This window comes from Haliotis rufescens, unplaced genomic scaffold (genome assembly GCF_023055435.1).
Source record: "Haliotis rufescens isolate VD_foot unplaced genomic scaffold, xgHalRufe1.0.p SCAF_17, whole genome shotgun sequence".
NCBI lineage: Eukaryota > Metazoa > Mollusca > Gastropoda > Lepetellida > Haliotidae > Haliotis > Haliotis rufescens.
In genome coordinates, this window is record NW_025963857.1 from 3797010 (window position 1) to 3824882 (window position 27873).

General features: G+C 41.1%; 1 protein-coding gene across 6 annotated transcripts in view; it reads left to right on the plus strand.

Moving 5' to 3' along the window:
- Positions 1–27873, plus strand: part of LOC124145828 (inositol 1,4,5-trisphosphate receptor type 3-like) — a 180350-nt gene that overhangs the window by 120420 nt on the left and 32057 nt on the right. For all 6 annotated transcript variants that reach the window (XM_046515808.2, XM_046515885.2, XM_046515963.2 and 3 more), the window contains 23 exons: positions 2323–2439; positions 3348–3483; positions 3964–4063; positions 5778–5832; positions 6552–6664; positions 9167–9266; positions 12233–12340; positions 12496–12632; positions 13214–13281; positions 13672–13727; positions 13887–14048; positions 14421–14659; positions 14983–15067; positions 16117–16304; positions 20684–20797; positions 21363–21537; positions 21922–22026; positions 22602–22673; positions 23082–23211; positions 23750–23888; positions 25336–25494; positions 26108–26264; positions 27446–27543. In XM_046515808.2, coding sequence (XP_046371764.1) covers positions 2323–2439; positions 3348–3483; positions 3964–4063; positions 5778–5832; positions 6552–6664; positions 9167–9266; positions 12233–12340; positions 12496–12632; positions 13214–13281; positions 13672–13727; positions 13887–14048; positions 14421–14659; positions 14983–15067; positions 16117–16304; positions 20684–20797; positions 21363–21537; positions 21922–22026; positions 22602–22673; positions 23082–23211; positions 23750–23888; positions 25336–25494; positions 26108–26264; positions 27446–27543 — 2813 coding nt within the window. The remainder of the gene's footprint in view (positions 1–2322; positions 2440–3347; positions 3484–3963; positions 4064–5777; positions 5833–6551; positions 6665–9166; positions 9267–12232; positions 12341–12495; positions 12633–13213; positions 13282–13671; positions 13728–13886; positions 14049–14420; positions 14660–14982; positions 15068–16116; positions 16305–20683; positions 20798–21362; positions 21538–21921; positions 22027–22601; positions 22674–23081; positions 23212–23749; positions 23889–25335; positions 25495–26107; positions 26265–27445; positions 27544–27873) is intronic.

Genomic DNA, 27873 nt, shown 5'->3' on the forward strand with positions numbered 1-27873 from the left:
GACTGTCTTACTGATGTCATTCGTAACAGACCTTTTTCGTCTGAGGATATTATTTGAGTACATTTGTTGTACAGAAACTACAAAAGTTGTCACCGTTGAGCATGTTGAGCATACAAAAGCTCATGTCACCTCTCCTTTTGAGGAACTATTTTATTCAGAGATACATCTGGTTGTTGTATAGCTGTCGGTGTAAACATGAAGTCACATGTACTAAATATAATTGTGTAAAGACAAGGTCTCCGTTCTTTGAGGTAAAACTAGTGATACAAAAGATTATAAGAATTCACTTTCATTGTGTGTGAGTTCGTTAACTATGAACCCTTCTTAGAGTGAGGGCCAAACTGTATGAATGTCAGAGCTTGCGATAAGCATGCACATATCTCACAAACAGTACCTGTTTATTTGATTTGAGTAGTCCCTTTAAATAAATTTGGAAAATTAAAATAAGCACACCAGTAATGCGATATTTCACACGTGAATCAATATAGTAATATGACAAAAATGTATTAAAAATAAAAAGAAGACAAAACATATTTAAATATACGAGTATTTGTCCATCTGGCCGTTGGAATCCTAACATTTATATTGTGTGAACTATTACTGTTTCCAGCACTGAGATAGCACGAAGGAGGTCAAAACATGTTTTGAAATAAACTGGATATTGCCCCTAGCTATCCCATTCATCATTGTTATTAAGCTTCAGAGTATTTACAGTGTTAAGCAAATATTTCCCAACGACATTAAAAGACGGCTTTGTTTGTTTTCCATTAAAACGTAAGTCCTATTATTCTCGAAGAAAGGTAATGAAACGCTTTTGACACAAGTTTAAGTTAACGATTGCAAAAAATGAGAGACGATGAATTCCTCAACTTCAAAGTAGAGACGGCCTCGGCTGTGGTATTACGAGGGTTTCGTTCGCATGCCAGAGTGTGTATAAATTTAGGACTATTCACCGATATGAACCGTATAATGATTCTCGTACATTTGGCCAACACAGTCCATATTGACAGTACCAACCCGTAATTTGATCTCCGCTCAGTATGATAATAATGTGTTTGATCACAATAACCGCCGTGAAACGCATTGTATTGATGAAATAAGTCATGTGTGCTCGACTTCATCGGCGGAGGGCTAAAGCGCTATAACTGTGTATAAATCAAAGAAAGCGTTTTAATTAACGTGCTATGTGGACGTTTTGCGGCTAATCGTGAAGTGCATGTTTAACGATTATATCCCCGTTACAAGGACTTATCCATGACAGGATGCTCGGTAGAGGGCACTGTGTAGCCCAGGTGTATACTGGGAAATAACGCAACGTAATTATGCCAGGGCCGTGCCTATGATCACCATACTAACACTTGTTCCAATGGGAAAGTGTCTGTTCATTGACTAACTGTCAGTTAGCACCCTTCGGGTTTACTCTGAAGTCGGTTAGTGAAAGAGTCCGATCTGGAACCAAACAAGTTGGTCCGTGCAGATAATTAAATGCGCCGTTAAACCGAATGTCTGTTGACCGAATGACTTAGAGGTGCCCGATGTTGAACTCTATTACAGCTTCCGTATACACATATTAGGTATTATGTGGTTTTACTTAGAGTGAGTGAGTACGTTGGAGGTGAACATCCCTCTGAACAGCATTAAAGTAAGGGCATATCAACTGCTTGTGGGCCACCGAAAATGACAATGCTCAGAATTATGTTTAAGACGTCGGTTTAACCCTGCAGCACCGGTATGTCCACTAAAACCAAGGATCATAATTTTGTTAACGGATGAGAAAGTAGACACGATCTATGGATATCAACTTCTTTATTTACTGTAAAGGCGACGTTTCGGTAGAGATCCTTATACCGTTGTCAAGCTTGATAAAGGTATAAGAATCTTTACCGAAACGTCGCATTTACAGTAAATATAAAAGTTGTTATCCATAAATTGTGTACAGGATCTATTTGGTGCGAATGTGAGATTTGCACACACGAGCTGCGGCTCCTGTTTTGATAAAGATACGCAACTCTGCAAAACGAATCACTGCGCCCAACACAACTGAGCCAGCCATTAAGGGGTAACTTGGCAGAAGGATCATAAGTCTTATCTGGTTGCTTATCTTAGCTTAGAAGAGAGCAAAGGTAGAATAAGAACACGACAAACAGTAAAATAATGTTGACACCTTGTGTTTATTTAATTGCTGATCTTATTATTAACGTACTCCATTTTGAAAATCTAATTTTGCAACAAAGAGTCACCTATCTTCATCGACTTAATATCACCGATGTTAACTATCCTCTGTTTCGTACAGTGTAGTTGAGGTTTATACGTATGTCTCAGGTTGTGAAGGAGCTGGTCGCTATCTTCCCCGTGTTGAGAGACTGGATCGCGGAGTTCTTGTCCCAGAACACCTGCATGATTGCCTCGGACATCGGTCACAACATGCTCGTCGAACAGGTAATCCTCGAACTGATCCCTAAGTTGTTTGCAAAGTGTGGGTTCTACCATCTAACACGGTGTGTCTTATCTCATACAGACATGCCTTCATTCCGAACATTTGTATCATTCTTCCTCTTGTCATACTTGTATCAGGACTACAGCCAGCCTTGAATCTTCGCCTTGCAACGACGAACTACATGATGTATCCCATTGCTAGTTTGCAGTAAAATGCCAAAGAATTTTTTCTTAAATTGGATATCTTTACGAGATGTCGAGCAACTTTACATGCAATATATAATCTGCATTTTTAAATGCAAACACAAAACTGGCCTTTGTTGCACAAGCAGCAGTCATACCTCATAGGAACTAAAGGCATTCATGCGGATTAACAAGTGTCCGGATTAAGGAATGGTGAAAGAGGAGTGATGTATATTCTATACAGTGAACCCCTGTTAATCCGGGCGGTGCTGTCCCAAGGAAAATAGTCCCGATCAATTGCCATATTTAAATGGCATCTGGAAAGGGAGATAAGTGGTCACTTTCCGGAATAATGGGGTGAAACTTTAGTCACTTTGTTGATCCACTATGTGAGTCGTTTCTTCCCACAAGTCGACGACTATGGAGCTACATCTCCAGCGGAAGTGTCGTGGTGAACGCAACTCAGATGACACACCTTGCGTTCCACGCTTGTTGTTATTGCCGACAGAATTGAGGATCGGATGGTTAAATTGGCTGCTTTTGCCTCGCGTTCCGATGACGTCAAAAGTAGGCGGGACATCTGTTTCAAAATCGGTATATATTTTTTAAACTGTATTTCCATCTTTATTCTGACAATATTCCTGGCAAATTGGCACCCACTGTCTTGTAAGACAACCCCATGTGCTGTGCATGGTATGTCTGTCACTAAATGTATCTGCATTTCCTAGGTGCTGAGGTTACTGTACCATCTCGTGAAGTTCGGCTACTACCTTGACCTTGAAGACGTTCTGCAACTTCTGCCTCCCCTCCTCAACCTCCTCGACGGCCGACACGACTTCCCCTTCCCAAAGGACAAAGAAAAGGGTGTGTACGATAGACTGTTCTGTATATACACAGTGGGAAAACTCATTACAACAAAGTGTTGGTGTTACGCGTCCAAATCATGAATCTTGTTCTTATGTGAAAGTCACATGTGACGGCTAATCAGAGGAATCAGAGGAATTAAATCTCAAAAGACAAACATGCTCCTTGGTGTCTTGTCTTTGAATCCGAATAGAAAGAGTTACTTCCCTTCCAAAGTCGGAGGTTTTATTATGACTGAAAGAGGGTAACAGACCCAAAAGGTATAAAGCTAGGAGTTTTATATGTTATTCCTCATTTGTGAAAATTGGGATCAGCATCTTCGTAAACCAAGCAATAACAACACGAAATGACAGCATTTGCATCGGTTAAGCATCAAGTCCACTATGTATTTATAGCCCCAGAACACTGTGAAATTAAGACAAAGTGAAAGGCTAATGGTTTGGTGCATAATCTATGCTGACGTAGTAGCTAATGTTGCAGGCTACTCCAAGGAGGCGATGAAGCAGGTGACGCAGTACCAAACGATAGACAGATATGAGAAACACACAGAGACGGAAGCTATCGTCAACGCCAAGTTCCAGTACGTTCCCCTCAGTATATAACAGCGACGAAACTATTTCAATAATCACAATAAACATCTGCTTCAAGCAAAGTCCTCTGTACGATTCCAACCGTCTGATACGTATGCAACGAGGCTTTCTTCTTGTTAATTGTCTTTAGTTCTTATATTCAACTTGAGTTTATGAGACCCATCTCGCTCTCGAGTTTCTTATTCCAGTACACTCCTTTGGTAGAATGGCAATGTTCGAGGACCTGTCGTCAGCCAATCCTAATTCGTGAGGCTGTAGACATTCATTATACTAAACGTGCATCCCCGGTGGTCTACGCCACCTGCATTTAACATACCTTGATGAGATACATGTCATCGAGGTTACTGTACTTCTTGGGATAGTTCTGCATCCCTTTCCGAGCACAAGTATATAAGGGATGAGGTGAAATTGGGTTTAACGTCGCGTCCAAGATTATTGCACTTAAATAGCGACGTGTATACACGTGTGTGTGGCTGCTTGTACTCGTCCGGACTGATGCCGATTTTATAGTGTTTTCCCACTGAGATACCATGCCGCAGTTTAACATGAATACCCCACTCAGACACAGTATACTGACCCCGAGCCGACCAGGCCTTGTTAATGCCGAGCTTCAGACAGGGTTACAACAAGTATCATCTTTTAATGACGCGGCCGTGGATCGAACCCCCGACCTTCCGCTCTCCGGGTGGACGCTCTTCCACTAGACCACGGAGTCGGTCAGGTATATAAGAGCCTCTGCAAAATGCTGCTCTATTGCACACAGTTAAGTTCCCCAGATAAGAGCCTTAAACTGTACCAGAGATTTGTTCCATATTGCATGTACCTATCCTCAAGGAACTACCCTCTCCACAGTTATACAGTTAAACGAGACCGTAGTCCAATCCTATTACACCGGCAATGGTCTCTTAAAGGTAGAAAGGTATACAACATGTTGCCTTTTTACATTCAAATAATCGATATATATGTCAAATGTTATATGTGTATAAAGCTGTTGCTCTGTAAACATGCCCGTTGCTGACCGTTTATCTTATGTCACATATAAGAGTTTCTTGAGTTTATTCAATAAAAATATTTTATAGATTTTCGCACAAGAACTCCAGGTATCGTTTTTTATAGAAATTTAAATTTTGTTGGAACCAGAGGAAGATTGAACAGATCAGAAAATACTTATACAATATACATGTTAGATAAGATTGGCTGGACTTCGATTTAGGAATAATGAGGCTAATGATTGTCAGAGGATATGCCTCTAAGATAATCACGATTTTAACTATGGGATAGAAGATGAATATAGTCTTTCTTTGTCCTAAATTGTTGGATAGGCTTTACTTAGACGTTGACGGATGACAAGGTTGACACAATTTTATGGATAACAACTTCTTTAATACTGTAAAAAGTGACGTTTCGGTATAGATCCTTATACCGTTGTCAAGCAAGACTGAATCAGTTACAGTATAAAGAAGTTGTTACCCAAAATTGTGTCTACCCTTTCTTTGTCCTGCATACAACGAACTTGAAGCGATGTCTTCTGGATATTTTCTGTAGTAATGTTAATATGCATGCACTTAAAAGATGTTTATGTTTATAGCACACGGTGTCAGTTGTTAAGATACTCAGATATATTAGATATAGTCACTACCTGCTGGGAATTGTAACCCCCATATTGTATGTGTGCCTTCCTACATAGAGTGTTTGACATTTCAGAGTGTTGGAGGTTCTTGACCTTCTGCTCACCTATCAGAGGAACTCCCGCCTCCAGGTAAACAACAACACTGATCAGTGTACCTGTTTTGTGTCTTTCGGATAATCGAGACTGGTTATTCTCTGGCGTTGACGTTTTACATTTAACGTCGGATAGTCTAAGGAAAATAATCCTGATTTCTAAACTACTTTTTTGTACACTTGTGTCAACATTTCCTGAGCACAAGATGATATTCAATGCAAAATGCCAAACTATATAACAGATAAGGTTCAGCCAAAACAGAGTTAAAATATTGGTATACTCATCTCCAAAAATAACTGATCGTATAAAGGTAATGATAAGGCTTCACAGAATGATAAGTGTCCTGTTTAAACAGCAGAGCACCGGACCAAGAGACCAGGGTAACTTAATGACATTGTGCTGCGTATTTTTGTTAACAAAGATTATATCTCAACGTGTTTGCAGTTCAAACTGCTGTATACATACAATGGGGACAGAAAATAACTTATCAGTATTCCTAAATCTTACAAGTGGGGTATTCATTGCCAGTCATAATTTTAATTTTAAAGGTTAAAGCATTTTTTATTTTTTTATTTAATTATTTTTTATTTTGAAACGAAATATGTCAAACTTCAACCTAATTAAACACAGGTATGCAATATCTGTATGAAAAGTATTTTCCTTACAAGCCTATATGTATGTCTAATAGTTTCCTCTGTGAATGATTTCTGAGTGGTTCTAGGAGTGCTACTGAATTATATGAAACTTCCTTGCAGAGTTTCATGGGCAAGTTTAAGGTGGCAGAACAAGCGGCAGCTGTGAAGAGGAGCGGGCAGACCTCACTTATACCACTCCTCTTCGATGTCTACAACCCACACGAAACCACAAAGTAGGTGTATCATTGACTTTCAGTAATCGATTCATATAACTGTCATCACTGTTTTGTCTTTTACGCCAAGTGGAATCTGTTTCGGCCCTTATTCGACATTGGTAATTCTCTGGCGTTGCCGTTTTATATAATGTATGTATTATAAAATTATAGGATTTGTTAATTTTTTTAATTTCTTTTAAATAATGCGAGTACTGTTTATCCAAAATCAATATATTGACACACGGGACAATTTTAACTACACTACCCATAATAAGTCAAACAACACACGATAATATGAAAGAAACGGGTGTTCCTTAACTTATTTTGAGTAGTATGGCTAACGGTGTCCTTTTTAGAAGTGTCGAGACAGATGAACTATTGTAATATAAAAGAATCGGGTGTACTTTGACTTCGTTTCAGTGGTAGATATGAAAGAGGGGCGATGAGATAGCCTAGTGGTAAGAGAGTTCACGTGTCGAAGACCAGTGTTCGATTCCCAACATGGGTGCATTGTCTGATGTCCATTCCTTGTATGCCACACCGTGATATGGAGGGGATTTAACTGAAAGCTGCGTAAAACCATCATCTCACTCACATGTGCTGCGCACTCAGCATTGTTCATAGTATCAATCACTGGATTGTCTGGTTCAGGCTTGATTATTGACAGGTCGCTTTCTTTGTTGCAATAGTGCTAAGGGTGGTGTTACACAACACAGCCGATGAGCTCATTACATCCCTGTGTAGACGGCCATGTAGACAATGACAGTATTGTTGTTTGTTTGCTGTGTAACGCCGCACCCAGCAATATTCCGGCGGTCTATATATAATCGAGTCTGGACCAGACAATCCAGTGATTGACATCATGAGCATCGATCCACGCAATTGGGATACGATGACATGCATCAACCAAGTCAGCGAGCCTGACCACCCGATCCCGATAGTCGCTTCTTTTCACAAGCATAGTCAGTCGCCTTTTACGGCAAGCATCGGTTGCTGAAGATCACAGGTCACAGTGACAGTGAATTCAATGTATCGTATGACTTACTACTTTAAAACAACACGTAGACCTACGCTTGATAGAAACACGTTCATGGAGCATCTCCCTAAAAGATGAGGCTGTTGCGTGTATGTATCGTTACAAGAAACCGTTGTCTGTAATTAAATATACAGTAGAGTGGGGAATTAGTTACCCTAATTCTTCATGCTTGATTGGGGACGATGGGCTTGAGATCGATTACAATTAGCCCATCAACTTCAGTTCTCATCGTAAGGAAAACGTCGCAAACCAATTGTTTGATAGAGCGTGTATATTCCATGTATAAGTAATGTATTTATCGTGTTTATGCCATTTATTTGTTTGGTAATTACATGAAAAAATGCAATTGTATGTCTCAACAATAGACATGTAAAACCTTAAGTAAATGACACTTTATATAAAGTATGTCGAACGCTTGTGTTACAGATCTTCAGCGATTAGGCCGCCATTTATTAATAAAGATTTCTGACATGACTGATAGAAGCGTGTCTCCCTGGCAAGTAAAAGTCAGCGTGGTCGTACATGGACACCACCCATTTTACGCCCATTGGAATCTGTTTCGGGGGATAATGGAGAGTGGTTATTCTTAGGCGTTGACATGCTATGTTCACTTCAAGCTTTTTATCGGAATTTACTATCTCCAAAATAGCACGTGATAATTGACATTGTTCAAGGTACTCTCGTGACTCGAGTGGTGACGTTCGATTGAACGTGGCTGTTTGTTGTTTTCGCGGTGGGGTGTTGTTTTTACATGGGCCAAATGGTTATTTTAATGGTTGAAATTGAAAATAATAGTTAACATAGCATGTAATTTAGTATTTATATCCTAGAAAACCATCATCAGGGGTTAAAACGACAAACAGAAAAACGTGAAGCGTTATTTTGCGATCCCATAAATTATTAGCTCAAGAGTTCAGTGGCACTTCTCACGGGAACAGGCTGGTCTAATGGTCTTAGGGGTCCTAATGAACTTACACAGTCCTCAAGGATTCACTGATTGTGAGTTCGAATCCAAGATTCGCCCCGTTCATGACCTTTGGTGTTTTCCTCATCCCTGTTCTCGTGGCTACTTCAACGATATAAACGTCCTTAGCCAGCGTCATTTGCTCTTTTTCGTCAAGCTGACATGCCTTTATATTAATAATATAAACTTAAATACTTCACAAGCAGCCGAAAACGACAATACACCATTCACTTCTTCCAGAGACTTGTTGTTTGTTCCAGGAAGGGGTTGGCCCACATCTCACTACTTCTAGAGACTTGTTGTTTGTTCAAGGAAGGGGTTGGCCCACATCTCACTACTTCTAGAGACTTGTTGTTTGTTCCAGGAAGGGGTTGGCCCACATCTCACAACTTCCAGAGACATGTTGTTTGTTCCAGGAAGGGGTTGGCCCACATCTCACAACTTCCAGAGACATGTTGTTTGTTCCAGGAAGGGGTTGGCCCACCACTCACTACTTCTAGAGACTTGTTGTTTGTTCCAGGAAGGGGTTGGCCCACCAGAAGAAGGTGACGAAGGAGCTGAGAGACATGTTTAATGTGTCAGCCATATTTGATGTGGATCTTCTCACCAAAGTTCTCATGGTAGGATATATCACCTCGATTTACCCACAACCCGGGTATAAAAATCCGTTATTACATTATAACGACTCCACCAGCAGCTGAAACTGACAATAGTATTATTAGAATTCAACATGTATGTATCAATCTCTGGAACGGACCTCTCGAAGCTGTTGCTGTTGGCTATTGTATGATCAGTGCTGATTTATTGACTCCATTACATATCCGCAGTTGCATGTGAGGACATTATACATCCGCAATTGAATGTGAGGACAATATATATCTGCAGTTGAATGTGAGGTCATTATATATCGACAGTTGAATGTGAGGTCATTATATATCCGCAGTTGAATGTGAGGTTATTATATATCCGGAGTTGACAATGATGCCATTATATATCCGCAGTTGAATGTGAGGTCATTATATATCCAAAGTTGAATGTAAGGACATTATATATCCGGAGTTGAATGTGAGGTCATTATATATCCGGAGTTGACAATGAGGTCATTATATATCCACAGTTGAATGAGAGGTCATTATATATCCGCAGTTGAATGAAAGTTTATTATATATCTGCAGTTGAATGTGAGGACATGATATATACGGAGTTGACAATGAGGTCATTATATCTTAAAAATTGAATGTGAGGCTTTTATATATCCGGAATTGAATGTGAGGTCATTATATATCCGGAGTTTAATGTGAGGTCCTTATTTATCCAGAGCTGAATGTGAGGGCACTTTATATCCTGAGCTGAATGTAAGGTCACTATGTATCCAGAGCTGACAGATGACGGGTGATAATATTATTACATGTTCGTTTTACTAATTTATCGGTATATATTAGTCGAATGTGAATTACCGCCGGGTCACTGATAATCTAGTTTACTTTCATGCCAAAGGGTACCGAGTTCCGTCTTATCCTATAAACTATACCCACGGTTAAACGAAATCATATATATTGATTTTTCTTTCTATATGCAGAACATGAAAGCTGCATAAATCAAATTAGACTGTTTAAGAAAATATGTTTGCAGTTTAACCCACAAGCAATATTTCTGCAAAATGGCTGACAGTCTAGAATAGAGAGTTCATCTACGCGAACCGTCTTGTTCCATACGTATTTCTTTCATCAACATTATAATCGTTTATATTACAACTTACTGAATTAATGTTTCTGTTTTATTAACACAAATTAAAGGACCCCAATCCGGGCGTCCCCAATAGTACCGCACAATCCTGTGAAAAGTAAACATGCTGTGTAATTTTAAATTGATCCAACGTTCCTATCGTTATGGATTCCCTTGCTTCTGATGCCGGATTAGACTTGGAACACAAGCACACACCAATACGACCTTCCCTCCGAGTACGCCCGATGTTTAGCTAGCGTATGAAAACGGCGATTAATCAGGGCTAAGCCGTGCCGATATTGGGCCCCGATCGAGTATATTGTATCACATTAATATCCCTGTAAACCTATTGTTTCGTTAAACAACAGAACAGCCAGAGCTTGAAAGTTTGACTTGTTCCGTCTTTAATCTGAATTATATTATCTCTAATATACCTAATTAAGTGCAATCTATCAGTAATAACTTTATCAGAAAGCGCAACGATTTTTGGTTTTTATTGAATAACATTTACTTTGCTGAGAACCAATCCCTGGGTTTCGGTGCTGGCATAACGGCTGATTTAACAAATATTTGGTTATATTCGATTGTGTCATTAAATCACACGTCCGTTATGTCCCGTTATATTGAATTCTATCCCCTGTATTTCTGGTGGATTGGGGCAAGGTTGATCTGATGCGGGGATGGGAGTTGTGATTGGGGGACGACCACTCACACTACTGTGTCAAATTACCAGCTTTCAGATCAAGCGCGGCTTCTAATTTCCTCAAGCCATGTTGCATTTAAAGCGTATTAATGTAATGTAATACTGAAGCGTTCTTTGCGTTATAAGCACCCTGTGTGATCACAGAGGTAGGAGTACGGGGCTTTGGCTTTGGCGGCTCATCGCCGCCAAACCAGTCTACAACGTTGGTTAAAAGATCGTGTTTATTTGCGTTGCATATATTATAGACCTACTCCTCGATCTGTGGTCGATTATTAAATGGTCATTATCCCGAAAAACACGCGTCTCCCTGACGTCACAAGATATTGTTTTATGCATCTCTGTTAGAACTTCTGACATGACACTTTCGTACGAAACAATACAAATGTTTTGTTACCATAGAAACCCATAGTTCTTATACTAATTCCAATATGTGTGTACACGTACGCGTTTAGAAATACACTTGGCTTCTGGTGGCTTATGGTTTTAATGTATTAAATGAAACTTAAAAACAGCTTCATTCTAAATATAAACGACAAAACCGTTTCCATGGCTACAAGAATTCCATTGTACAAGTCCGACCATGCCATGAGCATCACATAGTGATAAAAATAGGTGTTCGCGAGAAGGTGAGCATATCTTGGCTCTCCGATGGCACCCGTCACAAACACTTGCAAAGGCAAGTCAATTTGTCACCTGATTAAGAAAAGTAAAGAAAACGACATTATCGGTCTAAACATTTTTAGTATAATCCGTTTCGGGCATAGCGAGATGTCCTATCATACAGTGACTCATCAATTTGAACTCCGTTATCTCAATGAACCGTTTTAGGCAATTATGGTGCCATCATTATCCCTATCGGGGCGGTCGGGTAGCCTAGTGGTTAAAGCGTTCGCTTGTGACGCCGAAGACCCGGGTTCGATTACCGACGTGGGTACATTGTGTGAAGCCCATTTCTGGTGTCCCCCGCCGTGATATTGCGGGAATATTGCTAAAAGCGGCGTAAAACCATACTCACTCACTCACTCACTCATTATACCTATCGGCATTTCGGGTTAATAAATCGACATTCCGCTTGCCTCGAAAAGTGGGCATACTATCGGTTGTTCCCAAGACTTGAAGGTTTTAGTGTACATCCCAAATGCATTTTTTATTTTTCAGGACTTGTCGCAGTATAAGTACAACAAAATCATCACAAAGTCTCTTAACATCCTCAATAAAGTCTACTCCTCTAAAACCAACATGTTCAAACTCTCCAGCAAAGCTCAGGTACGTTGTTGAAACGATAATACAACTAGAGTCATCTCCAATTAAACCTTTCTATATACAATCAATTTTTCTTTTACACACAATTAAATGCATATTTATATTCCGCTCGACACTGACAGTATCCCTCGTGATTTGCACGTGTGTGTATATTGCAGGTGCTTCTGACCCAGGACTCGGCACGGGTCCACCGAGAGGTCCTCAAGAATATGCCAATCCTTCGGCGACTTGCACGTGCAAAATTGGACGCCCAGCAGGTCAAACTCATGAGCGATATCTTGGACGATCTAGCAGAGTGAGAACATAATCAAGTATTGAATCGGAAAATAGGAACCAGTTTGGATAGAAAGGTTTTGTCCTAAGCGATTGATATCAACAGAAAATATTATCATGTCGAGATAAACTCAGTGACTAGAAAATTGAGGGGGCACAGGTGGCCAAGTCGTCTAAGGCGCCGCGATTCGCTGTGCAGAGTCGCGTCCCTTGGGCACGCAAGAAACCTATGATTGTGGGTTCGAATCCTGGTTCGCCCCGATTATGTTTCTAGGTTTGTCAGCACCATACCCGGGCTCGTGGGTATCACCGAAGTGGTAAAGTTCTGAGACCTGCATCACTTCGGGCTTTCCTCCCACATTAAGTTGACACGCCGTGATATAACTGGAATACTGTTAAAAGCGGCGTTAAACCCAACTCACTCACTCACGACTAGAAAATTGAAACAGTGTCCATCTCGACCGTTATCTAAAGGACCTTACATAACCCTATTAAATTTGCAAAGTTGTATTTGAGCATTTGGAAAACTAGATTTTTTATTTTAGAAACCAAAAGTCTGTGACCAACCATTTCCAAAGAAATTGACTCTTTTGTGTTCTGCAGGTTTTGCCATCTGCCTATGACGCCGGATGAACCTCATCCAATGAACCAGAACATCCTCATCAGTAACGGTTGGTGTAATCACCCCATCATCCTTATAATAACAGCAAATCCCAACCGTGCATTCACATTTGATAGTTGTATCAGTTGGAACCCTCAACTCTTTAAGTGGACTTTCTGTTCCATGGGCACAGCCGCCTTAGACGCCGCAATTCGCCATGCAGAATTGCCTCCCTTTGGCATGTCGGAAACCTGTGATCTTTGGTTCAATTCCCGGTTCGCCCTGATTTTGTTTCTACGTTTGTCAGCACCACACGCATGTTCGTGGGTTTCACCAAAGTGGTAAACATTTAAACCGTCGATCTGTCCTCCAAGATTAAGCTGGAAGGCTGTGAAATAACTGGAATACTGTTCAATGCGGCGTTAAACCCAGCCCACTCACTCACTCTTCACTGTTCCAGGAATACTGAACATCTTGTTTGACATCTTGGTCCAGGATATCGACGTCAAACTGCTGGTAAGTATATATTTTTTTAATCATCGGCTTGCCTGTCCCAGACATCGGAATATGCAGCTGGAATACTGCACACAATTTACTCTCTCACATTATGTAGAAGGCCTTAGTGTATGAGGTACAAATTGAAACTACATCCTAACCAGTCACTGCATCTTCCAGGAACAATACAAGGGCATGCGGGACATCTTCAGGAAGACACTCTACCTCCTCAAGCTGCTGGCCAAGGAGAACGACAGAGTGCAGCATCACATCTTCGAGAGACTGGACGTCCTCCTCGAGGTCCGAGTCGTGGAGTCTGACCTAGCTGTAGCCCTTAGAGAGGTGGGTAGATCAGCCTAGATACAGTCAGAGTCAGAGAGGTGGTACATCTGCCTTGACACAGTCAGAAATGTGGTAGATACAGTCAGAGAGGTGGATAGATCTGTCTTGATAAAGTCGGATAGGTGGTACATCTGACTTGTTACAGGAAGAGAGGTGGAAGACACAGTCAGAGCGGTAGGTAGATCTGCTTTGACACAGTCAGACAAGTGAATATATTTGTGTATAGCTCATAGGCCGGAAAAAAATCTGTCTTGAGCTTCCACCGTTGTTGACATCATACCTGGACCAACAGTGAAGCTTAATAATGATCTTCTGATACTTTTATCGAGTGTTCCAATGTCTTCAGATGCGTTTTACTTATGTCTGCTTCAGGTGTTTTACGGCAACCAGAACACGTGTTTGAAGATCAGCCCCCGCCAGATCCAGAAGGTGGTCAACAGAGCGGCAGAACTTAGAGAGAAGGCTCCCGAGTTCCTGGACCTTCTGCAGATGATTGTCAAGGTCGTGGGCACCGGACTGACTCTGAAGCGGAACCAGGCCTACGTCATGAAGTACATCATGCAGAACTATAAGAAGCTGGCCTACGTGCTTGATCAGTCTCGTGACGAAAGGTGAAGTTGTGCTTTATTGGGGTGCACACAGAAGTAACGGCCCACTCTCTACATGGCGAAGGCCACACATGATGCACATTGAATGAGTCCGTGTGTTATGCTACCTCTTAACATAGCAAGTGCTTAAACCACATGGCTAGCCTGCCTCACCGTTTTAACAAACACATTGAACTTGTTTGAGAGAGAGAGAGAGAGAGAGAGAGAGAGAGAGAGAGAGAGAGAGAGAGAGAGAGAGAGAGAGAGAGATTAACATTATAACACTGGCACAGTCAGGCTGGTAATTATTATTATTATTATTATTATTATATATTCATGTCTTACAGGGAGAAGATCCTGACAGATCAAGACCGTATATCCACGCTGAGGTACTACCTTAGTCTCCTGGATCTTCTGGCAGCATGCGCTGAGGTGAGATCTTGGCCACGACGTGTTGTACTTCATGTTGTGACACAGGGCACTAATAGAATAGAGCACTGTGACTCTACATGTTTACGATCAACGTCTGGATATTATTAAATGAACATAGCTATCTACCCATGATTCGTGATTCCTGAAATTCGTTTATGACCAGGAATGGTACCGCCTGGATCAGTTCCTGTATGACACTCATTCTCACTACATGGAACAGTATGCCATATGGTTCTAAAAACGTGAGTGAGTTGGAGTTCACGCCGCTTTTAGCAATATTCCAGCAACATCACGGCGGTGGATACCAGAAGTGGGCTTCACACATTGTACCAATGTGGGGAATCGAACCCGGGCCTTCGGTGTGACGGGCAAACGCTTTAACCACTAGGCTACCTCTAAAAACGTGAATCGAACTATTTGCCCCAGGTTACACATGTGTTTTGGACATTGGGTTTGCAGTGTTTCTGCGACTGTTTAGAGCCACGTTACGTTCTCCTAACTTTTGTAATTGTTTTGTCTGATCAAATTTTCAAGTGTATACTTTCTTTCGCCCAGCAGTTTATTAACCGGCATACAGTTTAGCCGTGCAGAACCGGTGACCTTGAATGGCTGACATACCGTATTCGACGTAATAAGCGCCCAGGGCGCTCTCAAAATTAGAAATAGGGGGCTCTAGAATATTATTTTAAAAAACAGAGTTGAAAGATACATTTCATGGCCTGAAATGTTTATGTACGACAGATATATTTTTCCAAAATTAAATGCCCATAATTAAGGGTGCGTATAACACACAAGTGCGTATTAAACGCGAATAAATAAGTCTTGTGTACATTGATCAATCGGAAGGGGTGCTAATTGGGATTGTTCACTAGCCAATATCTTAGCAAATGTCGCCGTGGGCGCTAATTAGAGCGGGGCGCTTATTACGTCGAATACGGTACCTGTTTAATATATGTGTCCTGGCATGAACTGAACTCACATTTCCAAAATTCATTTGAGACATATTGACCTCGTGGCACTGCTAACAGAAATGACGTGTTCCTTCTCAGGGGGAGAACATGTTCATTGAGTCCCTGTGCCAGACCATCCTCCCCATGGAAGATCTCCTGTGGGTGCTCAACAACCCCAACGTCGACAACGTCCAGAAGAAGCCGTTCCTGCGTTGCCTCCACCACGTCTACATGAAGAGCAACGGCTCCTCGGTGGACATGGCCAACAGCGAGATCCCGCACGACAGGTACATTGATGACACCTACTTCCTCCGTCTCCTCTGTAGTCACCGACATCTTCTATTCTACCTTCTATGCTATAACATCGCTTCTACTTGCCAATATTGCAGGCCTATAGACACACTCATGCCTAATTCCATTAACACTTCTGCATGGCGATATGAAATCCTAATCGTGATACACTTCATCAATAGGAATTAATGTTACATCTTTGCATTTAGTACAAAGGGATTTTTTAACTTTCCACTTTTACACCGTTTTAAAGTATGTTCAAGCAATAGATGCATGTCTTTGCTCTTATTAATGTTACTCCGTAATGTTGGCGCTCAATGCCTGTGATGTACCGTCTCATGTACCTGTACATATATGTATGTAACTGTGATCTTGTAAAAAATGTGTTCATTAAATATAAAGTTTACCTACGAACTGACAAAAACAACCTGAAGTCTTTCATAGGCATTTACAAGTTGGAGGAATATGAAGACATTAACTTTTATGAATAGGTTTATTGGTTCTGTATTACGACGGTATATGGCTACTTTCTGTCCCTTCATTCACTGATGAAGGTGCAAGAAGTTGCGCCGAAACGCCACGTTTTCAATAACTTGCTTCTTACTCGCCCAGCTTCTACCTACTTATCTTTGCAATGTTTTTTTTCATTAAAGAACTCGATTAAAAATAACAACATGATTGTTACCCCATGGGTTTCAAGGAAGAATGATATTCACCAATATCTCATGTTTGTCGTAAGAACCGAGGAATGAGGATCTGGAGGTCACAATGCGTGACCTTTGTGAGTATGTGTCATCGTACCCTGACGGCGGATCGTTGCTCATGCTATCACTCACTGGCCTGGCGTTTATATTCAGGCCTTCGTGAAGAGCTAGAATAATGTTAATGTTAAACTAACAAACAGTAAATCTACAAAACAACAAAGTTTTTGTGAACATTCGTTTGGAAATTTCTTTTCTTTGGTCATTATGTGGTTAGTTCCCTATCCACGTCAAACCATCCTTCACTTTAATCTCAAGGACCCCAACCCGATCCAGGCCCTCATTCAAGAGCCGACCTCAGGAGGGCAACCCCTCTCTTATTCTTGACAACCCGTGGTAAGATGGCGACCCCTGTGACCTTGACCTGTTGGAGTAACCCTATGACCCCTACCACCTGTGATGTGTGCCTACCATATTTCAGTGTTGTGTTGCAGAAGCATTTCTAGGTTGTTTGTCTTTAATGGTATGGTAGGACTTGTATTCACCTTACTACTCAAGTCTTATAACACTCTGATATAACACAGTCGTCGCCCTGGAAATGCTTCCGAGTTCTATGTGTTTGACAGTTATCCCGAACTTACACGGCGTTTGTGAGATGTCCCCATGGTACTTGAACCACTGACCTTGCCACTGACTTTGTATCTGACCTTGCCAATGACCTTGCCACTGACCTTGTAATTAACCTTTTGTCAGAACTATGCAGAATGACCATACAGTATGTAATGGAACTTTCGTAAAGGTCGACTATTCAGTATCATGTTTGTTTTAAAACAATCCTTTGAAAAATTAGTAATACACATTCATTATTTTATAACTGAGCATTTGTTTTGCAATTCAAAAATCATTCCTAAAGATGTATGTAAACTGGATCGTTGACACATCGGTGTGCGGCGTATTACATGAAACACTCTCACGGCAGAGAACTCACATAACACCAGGTGTTCACGACTCTCATAAGCATGTTCTATTCCGGTAGTAATGTTTGGTTTTCGGGAATCACGAAAACATGTGTCTTGATACTTTTCTACAATGACCACGCGTGCTCGCTGCACGGCCATCAAGATGACACACATGACATAGTTTCATTCTGCATTGGTCTGTCCACCTCCCCCGTGTTCACCCGTGTTTTTCTCCCCTAACACCATTACCACCCCCTTACCTTCCACAGGTAACACCCACCACGTGTCATCAGAGAGCTGTTATCAATATTTATGATAAATTTGGACTCAAATTTGAATCTCGTTTATGTCTAAGAAACTAAAGTGTTTCATATTTTAACATTATCTTCATTGTCCTCTCTCAAAAGTGCATATATATTTTATTGGCTCCTAAGGGATACGTCACGTGTATTGATACCAGCTCCGGTTCGATGGCAGTTTAACTGCTGAAGAAACCAGTAGCACGACCTACATTCCTTAACTCAAGGTCATGGATGAAGGGGAATAAGAACGTCATATTCCCGGAAATGCCATGAACCAAGATGTCACAATTGAACCCACGTTTATTTACTAACATTTTCTAACAGTTTACAGAAAGCACGACCTGCACACGACTTTTTCCGATGGTAAATCTGAGTGTTTTTTGTGCATGTGTGCAGACAACGCATGCAACTATCATGCAATGTTACCCGAGTGCAATCAATGTGCATGCATCAAACCATCACTGCAGACTCATTGTTGTGCATACCAGAGTAGGTGACGCCCAGCGGTTGTAAGACTGCTTCATTGAGAATGTGTGTACGCTCCCCATCCCGTTGTTCCCCGGCATTACACCAAATCCTGGCACAGCGAATCCTGGCATGGTAGTCAGCAGCCAGGCCTGGTATAGTTGTTTCCAGTGTTATGTAGCGGCGGTACACCGTCACACCTGCACAACCCACAGCGGACACGTCCTAGACCTGTAGGTTGTGCCTAGCCTTTGTATTGGTAGTTATGGTCATCTTGAAGCAATACGGCCCAGAGAGGCCATTATGTTAATGTTAGACTAACACTTAGTCATTGAAAACATTTCTTGAAAATATTTATATATTTTTTGGTTTACTTTGATCTAGACTTGCCTAGACGTTTAGTAAATAAAATACCTGAAACATATAAATGCTACAGTCATGGCGCATGACTATGTTAATGTGAACTTACGTACTTTGAACATATCAACTTCAGATATAACCAATAGTTGGTTGTAACGAAATTATTTCCTTTTCATCTCAGTTGTGATCAAAGATATTTGAGGATTTCAAAAACGAATTTTATTCATAAGGAACTGTTCGGGACATGATTAAACACTTTGGAAGAATAACCTTTCTATTCCTGTGAACCATATAATTCAATCTGATATAGCGAATAATCGGTAATAGAGAGGGTAATTTATGAAGGTTCAAGTCAACTCTAGATGTAATGAAATCTGATATACCGCAGATCGGTTATGCCGAATAAAAGAAGTTGTTACGGGACAACGAACTACGGTCAAACGGCATTATAGGTTAGTCGTATATAGGAATGGTCGATGACAGTGAACCCAATTCCAGTGGCAGTCACTGATAATATTCATTTTAACGATCGTTGTATACAACGAACAGATTATGGTTCCATATAGTTGGTAATATTCTGAATTCTATTTAGATTTGGTATGTAACGCCATTACGAACTCTTTTTCAGAATTGGTTGATCACCAGACAGCATTAAGTACCCGATAACATACTCATTCGAAACATCACCGATGACCCCAGTAGATATTTCCCAAAAAGAACCCAAGACACGGTTGATTTACATTATTGTTGATAATCACCGTGAAGGTTATTTATCAACGGTGAGGGTTGTTTTGCTGAGGATCGATGCTGACGTTGCTATGTACTGGTTTGTCCGCTCCAGATCTGATTGCACACTGTAGGCCGCCATCGAGTAGATGATGTTGCTGTTCACCACGCCGTCGTGGCAGTCGCTTAGGTAGCTAGATGACGTTACCGACATGTTGGTCATTTCAGACCTGATTGTAGTTTAGGTCACCATCACGTAGCTGTGATTTTGCTGACTCAGCGTAAACCCCATTTACTCACTAACTGTAGAGTAGGACTTGGACTCGCTGTGTGACTTCATCTAGACACACCATGTCTTGGCTAGGGTAGACAGTGCTGAAATTAACTTCTAGTATGTAACAATGTTGCATGGCAGGCTATAGTCAAAATAATAATTGAACTGACATTACTAGTCTCGAGAAGGAATTATCTAGTTGCTAGGTATGACGTTTTGTTGAGTTACCAGTCCTAGTATTTTCAGGTTTGAGCTGAATAGAACAGCAGTTTGCTTTCTTACGCTTTCTGAGATTGTTGAAGAAATATTTACCATTTATCTTGACTTGATTTCGTAGGGAGTATCTTCAGTACTTTATCAGATATTTTCACAGCTTGGCGTAGAAAAATAGGTTAACGTGTCCGCATTACTATGATTATATATTTCATTATCGCATGTCTTCTTTCTTTCAATATACTCATTAAAATACATAATGATGTGAATCATATTCATTACGACGTTAATAAAGCACCGGTGTTGACATCATGGCCTTAGTGGTAGATATGTGTTGTCTGTGCAAAATGTGGAAACCTGCTTCTGTCCCTTCAGTGAGCTGTGGGACTACCTGTCTTCCCTGTCCATCGAGATTAACAGACTGACTGACAGCATCAAGGAGGATCCGGACAAGATTGCCATCTATCTCAAGACTGCACCTGAGAAAAGGTGGGTGCGGTGTTCATCTGGAAAAAAACTCAGTTGCAGCTTAGATCTGATTGTTTGCAGTTACTTTAGAGAAGGACATGCTTACCCCTTCGCGAACACCTGGTGTCATCACTGATTAATGAGGGTTCGGTCCATGCCGTTGTAATACTTAATGTATTCTCGATGCTAAGAATGACCCTAAATCTATCACCATACTGATGTGTGATATAATTCGTGTCAAGTGAATAGCCTGACTGAGCAGAACTATAAATATCCATTCATTTTTGATTTCGCAATTATCACTTATCTGTTAACCCGCTTGTGCTTGTACTAGATAAGTCAAACAATGAGTGAGTATGGTTTTACGCCGCTTTTAGCAATATTCCAGCAATATCACGGCGGGGGACACCAGAAATGGGCTTCACACATTGTACCCATGTCGGGAATCGAACCCGGGTCTTTGGCGTGACGAGCGAACGCTTTAACCACTAGGCTACCCGACCGCCCCAGATAAGTAAAAAAATGTGGTGTTAATTTATATTGAGTCAAAGTGTCACCCTCTACCCCATGCCTCCTTCCCTGACAGTGGCACGGCACAGACCCAGTTCTTCGAGTCCTCGGCCTACGGCACGGTGCTGTATATCCTTGAAGGAGTGTGTCCGTTCCTGGAGACGTTCTACCGTGACTTCTACTTCCCTGACCAGATCAACCCAGCCGGGAATGAAATAGACGAAACTGACCATCTCGCCAAGGCCGGAGTGGTGAGGACATTGCAGTTTACTTTGTGACTCTCTTGTCACGTCTCTTTCCTGTACAACGTCATGTCACACAACATTATCTTTTTCCAGGGGCTTGGTATAGATGTTTTTTGTGTGTTGTGTAACGGTGGCATTCCTCTGTTTAGGTTGTGCCTAGCGTTGTGTATTGGTAGTTTGATCTGGTCACATGACGATAGCAGTCCGGGCGTGTGTGTGTGTGTGTGTGCGTACGTGCGTGCGTGCGTGCGTGCGTGCGTGCGTGCGTGCGTGTAAACATGTTACCGTTTTGAAGCAAAGCTTGATGAATGCCAATGTACATATAGGTGTATATATCTTAGATGGTAAATGTAAATTACTTAAGATGTTCAATATTTCTTTATGCTGCAGATGTTCAGCGAGATCGTCGGCCCTCTCTTGTACAAGCCCGGCCACATGAAGAACATGGTCAACTGTCTGACCGTCCTCGTTCCCGTGTCCAACATGCCCAACTCGGTGAGTCCCAGTGTCCAACATGCCTAACTCGGTGAATCCCTGTGTCAGACATGCCCAACTCGGTGAGTCCCCGTGTCCAACATGCCTAACTCGGTGAATCCCTGTGTCAGACATGCCCAACTCGGTGAGTCCCCGTGTCCAACATGCCCAACTCAGTGAGTCCCCGTGTCCAACATGCCCAACACGGTGAGTCCCTGTATCTAACATGCCCAACTCGGTGAGCCCCCGTGTCCAACATGCCCAACTCGGTGACTCCCTGTGTCCAACATGCCCAACTCGGTGAGTCCCCGTGTCCAACATGCCCAACTCGGTGACTCCAATTGTCCAACACTCTTCCGTAGTTGAATTCGAGATTGCCGTGATGCGTCGGGGCGGTAGGTACCCTTATGGTTAAAGCGTTCGCTTGCCATGCCTAAAGACCGGTTTCGATTCCCCTCATGGATACAATGTGTGAAGCCCATTTCTGGTGTCCCCTGCCGTGATATTTCTTGAATATTGCTAAAAGCGGCGTAAAACCACACTCACTCACTCACGCTTCCACCTTACTGTAAACATTGTTGTCCTTTTCCCTGCAGAATCTCGAGGTGATCCTGGAGAGGTTTGCGTCTGGCATCACGGTGGAGGACACGTCCAGCGCCATCCGGAGGGTAAGCGTATGAGTAATATGTGAAATCAAGATAAATATTCAAATTATTAAAAATTAATAACCAAATATAAACCCGCACGAACCACTGCGATGCCAACCCAACGAATGTTACCTGTGATGTGTACCAGCCTCCGGGCGTGTCACTGATTCAGTTGCACATAGCCTTGTAATATGTCAAAAGTCCATTTCTAATAAAACGATCCTAATGTTAAGTCTATTATAGACCCGAGCCACAGCACGGAAACACTAAAGGTGGTATATTTCGGATCTCTGAACGCACCTAGGTGATGCGTTGTCACTCGAATAATTGGTATTTGTCCTGTTTGTGTGGCGGTCAGCTGGTGCAGATATTACATTCCTTGTAATTGACCTCGCAGAATTGGCCTTAATCACATCATTTCCGTCTCAGGGTAATATCGAGTACTATTCGTCGGAGGTGGAACTGAACGCCAAGTTCCGGACATTTGCCAAAGGGTGTGCTGTTGTGTTCGCCGGACACAACACTGTCCAGGCTCAGCTCAAGTTCAAGTCAAAGAGAGGTCAGTTGGAAAGCAGGAACATGTTTTCTTTGGTGAATTGTTAATCAATGTCTATTTCGACATATACAAGAGACAGGTACATGGGGGACTCGTTAGGCAGAGTTATGCCCCTTTGTAGTATCAGGCGACGCTGGTGGAGGGTTCGAATTCCAAATTTTGTAAGTGTTCATCTGAAAACATCAAGCATCAAACATGAATAGACGTAATCATATATTATTGGTTATCAAATTGGTAATTGTCTTAAAAGTCTTTGTAACTCCTAAAGCTCTAAGAGGAACCATGGGACAACCTAGGGGTTACAGCGTTGGCTCGTCACGCTGAAAATCCGGGTTCGATTCCTACTTTGAAACAATGTCCATTCTTGAAGTAGCAGACGTAATATGACTAGAATATTGTTAAAAATAATCACCAGCTGAAACGAAAATAGAGTTAACTATTTATGGTAGTTAGGGAAACAATCAGTTTAAACACGTATCAGCCCGCACTTCGTCAGCACACTATTATCCGGAAGTAAAGTGTCTCGCATGTCCCTGTCTAGAATACACGATCCTCGGAGGAGATGAGGAGCTGCCCCTGGGAGAGGAGTTCCAGAGCCTGGTCCGCTGTTTTATTGCTTCTCACGAGAAGAAGCCGGAGAAGAAGTTCTTCCCGTCAGGGAAACTCATTGAGGAGCTGTCGTAAGTTCCACTGATATTGCAAAACATCATTCAGAAAACCATTAAAGGATTGTCGGAGTTACCAGATATGTTCATATGTCAAAACCAAGAAAGTGTAATGTAACTGCATTTATGGAATTGTATATGTCAGACAGTTTTTATTTGGTTTGGTTTCGGATAAAAAAGGTCCGGGCGACCCTTGCCTGTCGTGAAAGCCGACTAACACGAAGACTATTTTTTTGTTTTGTTTCGGATAAAACAGGTCCGAGTGTCCCTTGCCTGTCGTGAAAGCCAACTAACACGAAGATTTTTTGTTTGGTTTTGTTTCGGATAAATGGGTCCGAGCGTATGGCAAGCCGTTTTCCCTTATATTACGGAATTACAGATATCTTCAATTGTTTTAAAGATATCTTGAATTGAATCGAAGATATCTTGAATTGAATTGAAGATATCTTAAATGCAGATAATTGTAGATATCTGCAATAAAATTTAAGATATCACGAAATGAATTAAGGATATGGTGAAGCGTATTACTGATATCTTGAAAAGAATTGCTGATATCTTAAATTCGATTATTGATATCAAAATATAATTTATAGATATCAAATGTCATGTTTTGTTATGATATCAATAATTCAATTCCTGATATCTTGAAACTAAATACAGATATAAATAAATAACAAGTGTTGCCATTATTAAAGATGTTACATTAATAATGTTACTTAAATTAGATAACTGATATCAATAATTGATATAAAGATATCATCAAAATTATTAATGATATCTTTAATTGGATTTTTGATATCAGTAACGGTCAGAAATAATGATATCTTGAATTGAATTAAAGATATCTTGAATTGAATTAAAGATATCTCTAATTGAATTAAAGATATCTGTAATTCATTTGTGGATATGTATAACTTATTTCAAGATATCTTGAATTGAATTTAAGATATCTTGAATTTATTTCTAATATATTTATGTACTGGTAATTGTTTAATGAAATCTTAACTACATTTAGAGATATCACAAACTAATTTGTTGATATCACCGTAACATTTTAAGATATCAGTAATTGTATTACGGATATCAGAAATGAATTTAAGATATCTTTAATTATTTTTTTATATCTTATAAACTTTAGTGATATCTTTAAATAAAATACCGATATCTTTAAAACAATTGAAGATATCTGTAATTCCGTAATAAATGTGAAAACGGCTCGCCATACGAGCGTCCTATGCGTGTCATGAGAGCCGACTAAAATGAAGATCTGATGGTTATGATGTTTGACGTGGCCCATTAGTGTCATGGTACCCTGACGGCGTTGTTTGTTGCTCATGCTATCAGTCACAGGTTTTTGTCTGTCTCGGACACGATTATTCCCAGACCGCAAGGATACGACCGGCGTACCTCTGACTGGGGCGTTACACACCACTCACTTGATCATTCATCTGTCCACCTACAGAATCTCGCTTGACTACAAGAGGCTGACGGAGGCTGCCCGACAGGAGATGGACGACCTGAACATCAAGTGTCTCCAGGTGCTCAGGGCCCTGGTTCACAACGAGGAGAGGAAGCTACCAGAGGACTGGGAAACACGAACAACAGAGACCAAGATCCTCAGGTCAGAAGCAACATGTAACAGTAACCTCTATGACTTACCCGAGTTTACCCGATACAAAAGATAAATGCAAAAATCAAAATATCCTTATGATGTATAACAATAAAAATATAGGTTAATTTGTACATATATGTTGCTCAAAAGAAGTTAAAGAAGTTTTTTTCATATGTCTACAATGAATCTTTCATGACATGACAGATTGACTTTAGTCATATGAAAATGTCGAATGTTCTTTAACTTGTTTTGTGTATATATATATATATCATAAAGAGGTTCACGGTGCTTTTGAACAAGCATTAACTGCATTGACATATGCGTTTCCAATATTCCAATATTGTTCTCATAGGCTAACTATTAAACCGTCATTAGTCCGGACAATCAGACAGAGAGACACACACACACGCACACGCACGCACGCACGCACGCACACACACACACAACCACGCACGCACGCGCACACACACACACAACCACACACACACACACACACGCACGCACGCACACACACACAAACACCTACATGCACGTAGTTATCTAAGTGGAATAATCTTGGACGCCACGTCAATCCTCCTTACACTTCACCCCACAATTACCATGACATAATCTGTGTCCCCAGATCCCTGAAGCTCATAGCCTGTGTACAGAACTTCTACGAGTGTAACGGCGCCATGAAGAAGTCGCTTCCCCACCTGGCGTCCAGAAATGATGAGATCGCCAAGGAAGTCCTTGGCTTCCTCTGCATCATGCTGTTCAACGCCAACCAACAAGTTCAGGTGAGTCACCGCAAAACATTCCTATCACTCACCTTACTAATTAATAATACAGATAGCCCATTAACGTTTCGTTTGGTGATATATGTGTATGTTGCTTCTGTCAAAAATATTTATATAAACTGTTTTTACGTGATTATTTAATATGATTACTTAATATGAGTCAGCTTGAATCCGATGATCAAATTGATAATTATGATTCTTGGTTTGTCAGCACTATATCCCTGTTTGTGGGTTTCACCAAAGTGGTGCTCGTTTAAATAAAGCAACATCCCTTTCCATATCCAATAGAAATCTCTGCATAAAACAGAGTCGATAGTACGATTCCGACTATATCATGAGCATGTGTTTATGAATCAATATTAAATAGTGAAGATACTAGGTGTTCTAGAAAAGGTGAGCGTATCCTTCCCCACCGGTGGCACACGTCACAAACACATGCCAAGGCAAATCAATTGTTCACCTGAAACAAACACGGGAACATACGGTACAAGTGAAAATAGGGAATTGCATCGGACATCATGTTTGTCACTGATGTGCTTTCCTCCTACATATAGACCCCGTGATATGACACACTAATCTGCGGCGTTAAACCACATTAACTCACTATACTGCAGCTGCTTTGTCGAGAACATTAACAGATATATACTGATATATATAGATGATACTTGGGAATATAAACAGTTAATTATGTAGATAAAATACCACTATGACATCATCAAAATAGATGGAAGTTTCAGAAACTCGTTTTGCATTGGACATCACGAACGTGACTGTCGTCTCCATCATTGCTAGACCCACTGAGACTCTCGAGCAGACTTAGAACTCCATGTTTTTTAGGAGCTCGCTAAAATGGTAGTTACAAAATGTGGCGTGGTTTTCTGTATGCGATTGTGCCCCATTGTGCCCCATTGTGCCCCATTGTGCCCGGGCTTCTCACTCAGTCATCCACAGTTTTACCATTTTCATCATTTGGAGGAAGTTGGTGATAACTGGAATGTTGCTGATGATGACATAATTTAAAATTCACCAACCCACATTGTTGGCTTGAACCTCGTTAATCCAGTGTATCAGATATTCATTGCATTGTGAGCATAAGGATATATAAACTGGATAATCGAAAAGGTTGGACAATCAGTTTTTAGAATATCTGTGCACTGACGTTGTAAATGTATTATTTCCAGGAATCAATGTTGAAGTACTTCCTGTCGACGAGGGAGGAGGTATTCTTCATGGCGGTCAGAGACAGAATGGCGTTGTCCACCAACTCCATCAAGGAGAAGTAAGGGCTGGACATAACATCAGACACTCTCAGTACAAGTTGAAATATATACACTAAACTACGGTTATAACGAACACGCTTATAACGAACTGACGGATATAGCGAACTTACTTTTTGGTCCCGACTACTTGCTGTAGTCTTGCTGTATATGTACTTATAACGAACTACGGTTATAACGAACTAAAATTAGTTGTCCCATTGAGTTCGTTATAACCGTAATTTACTGTATAGTATTCCCCAAAATACCAAACCGTCAGAGCAGTGATGGGGTAGTCTAGTGTTTAAAGCGTTTGTTTGCCAGGCCAAACGCGGGTTCGACTCCCAACATGT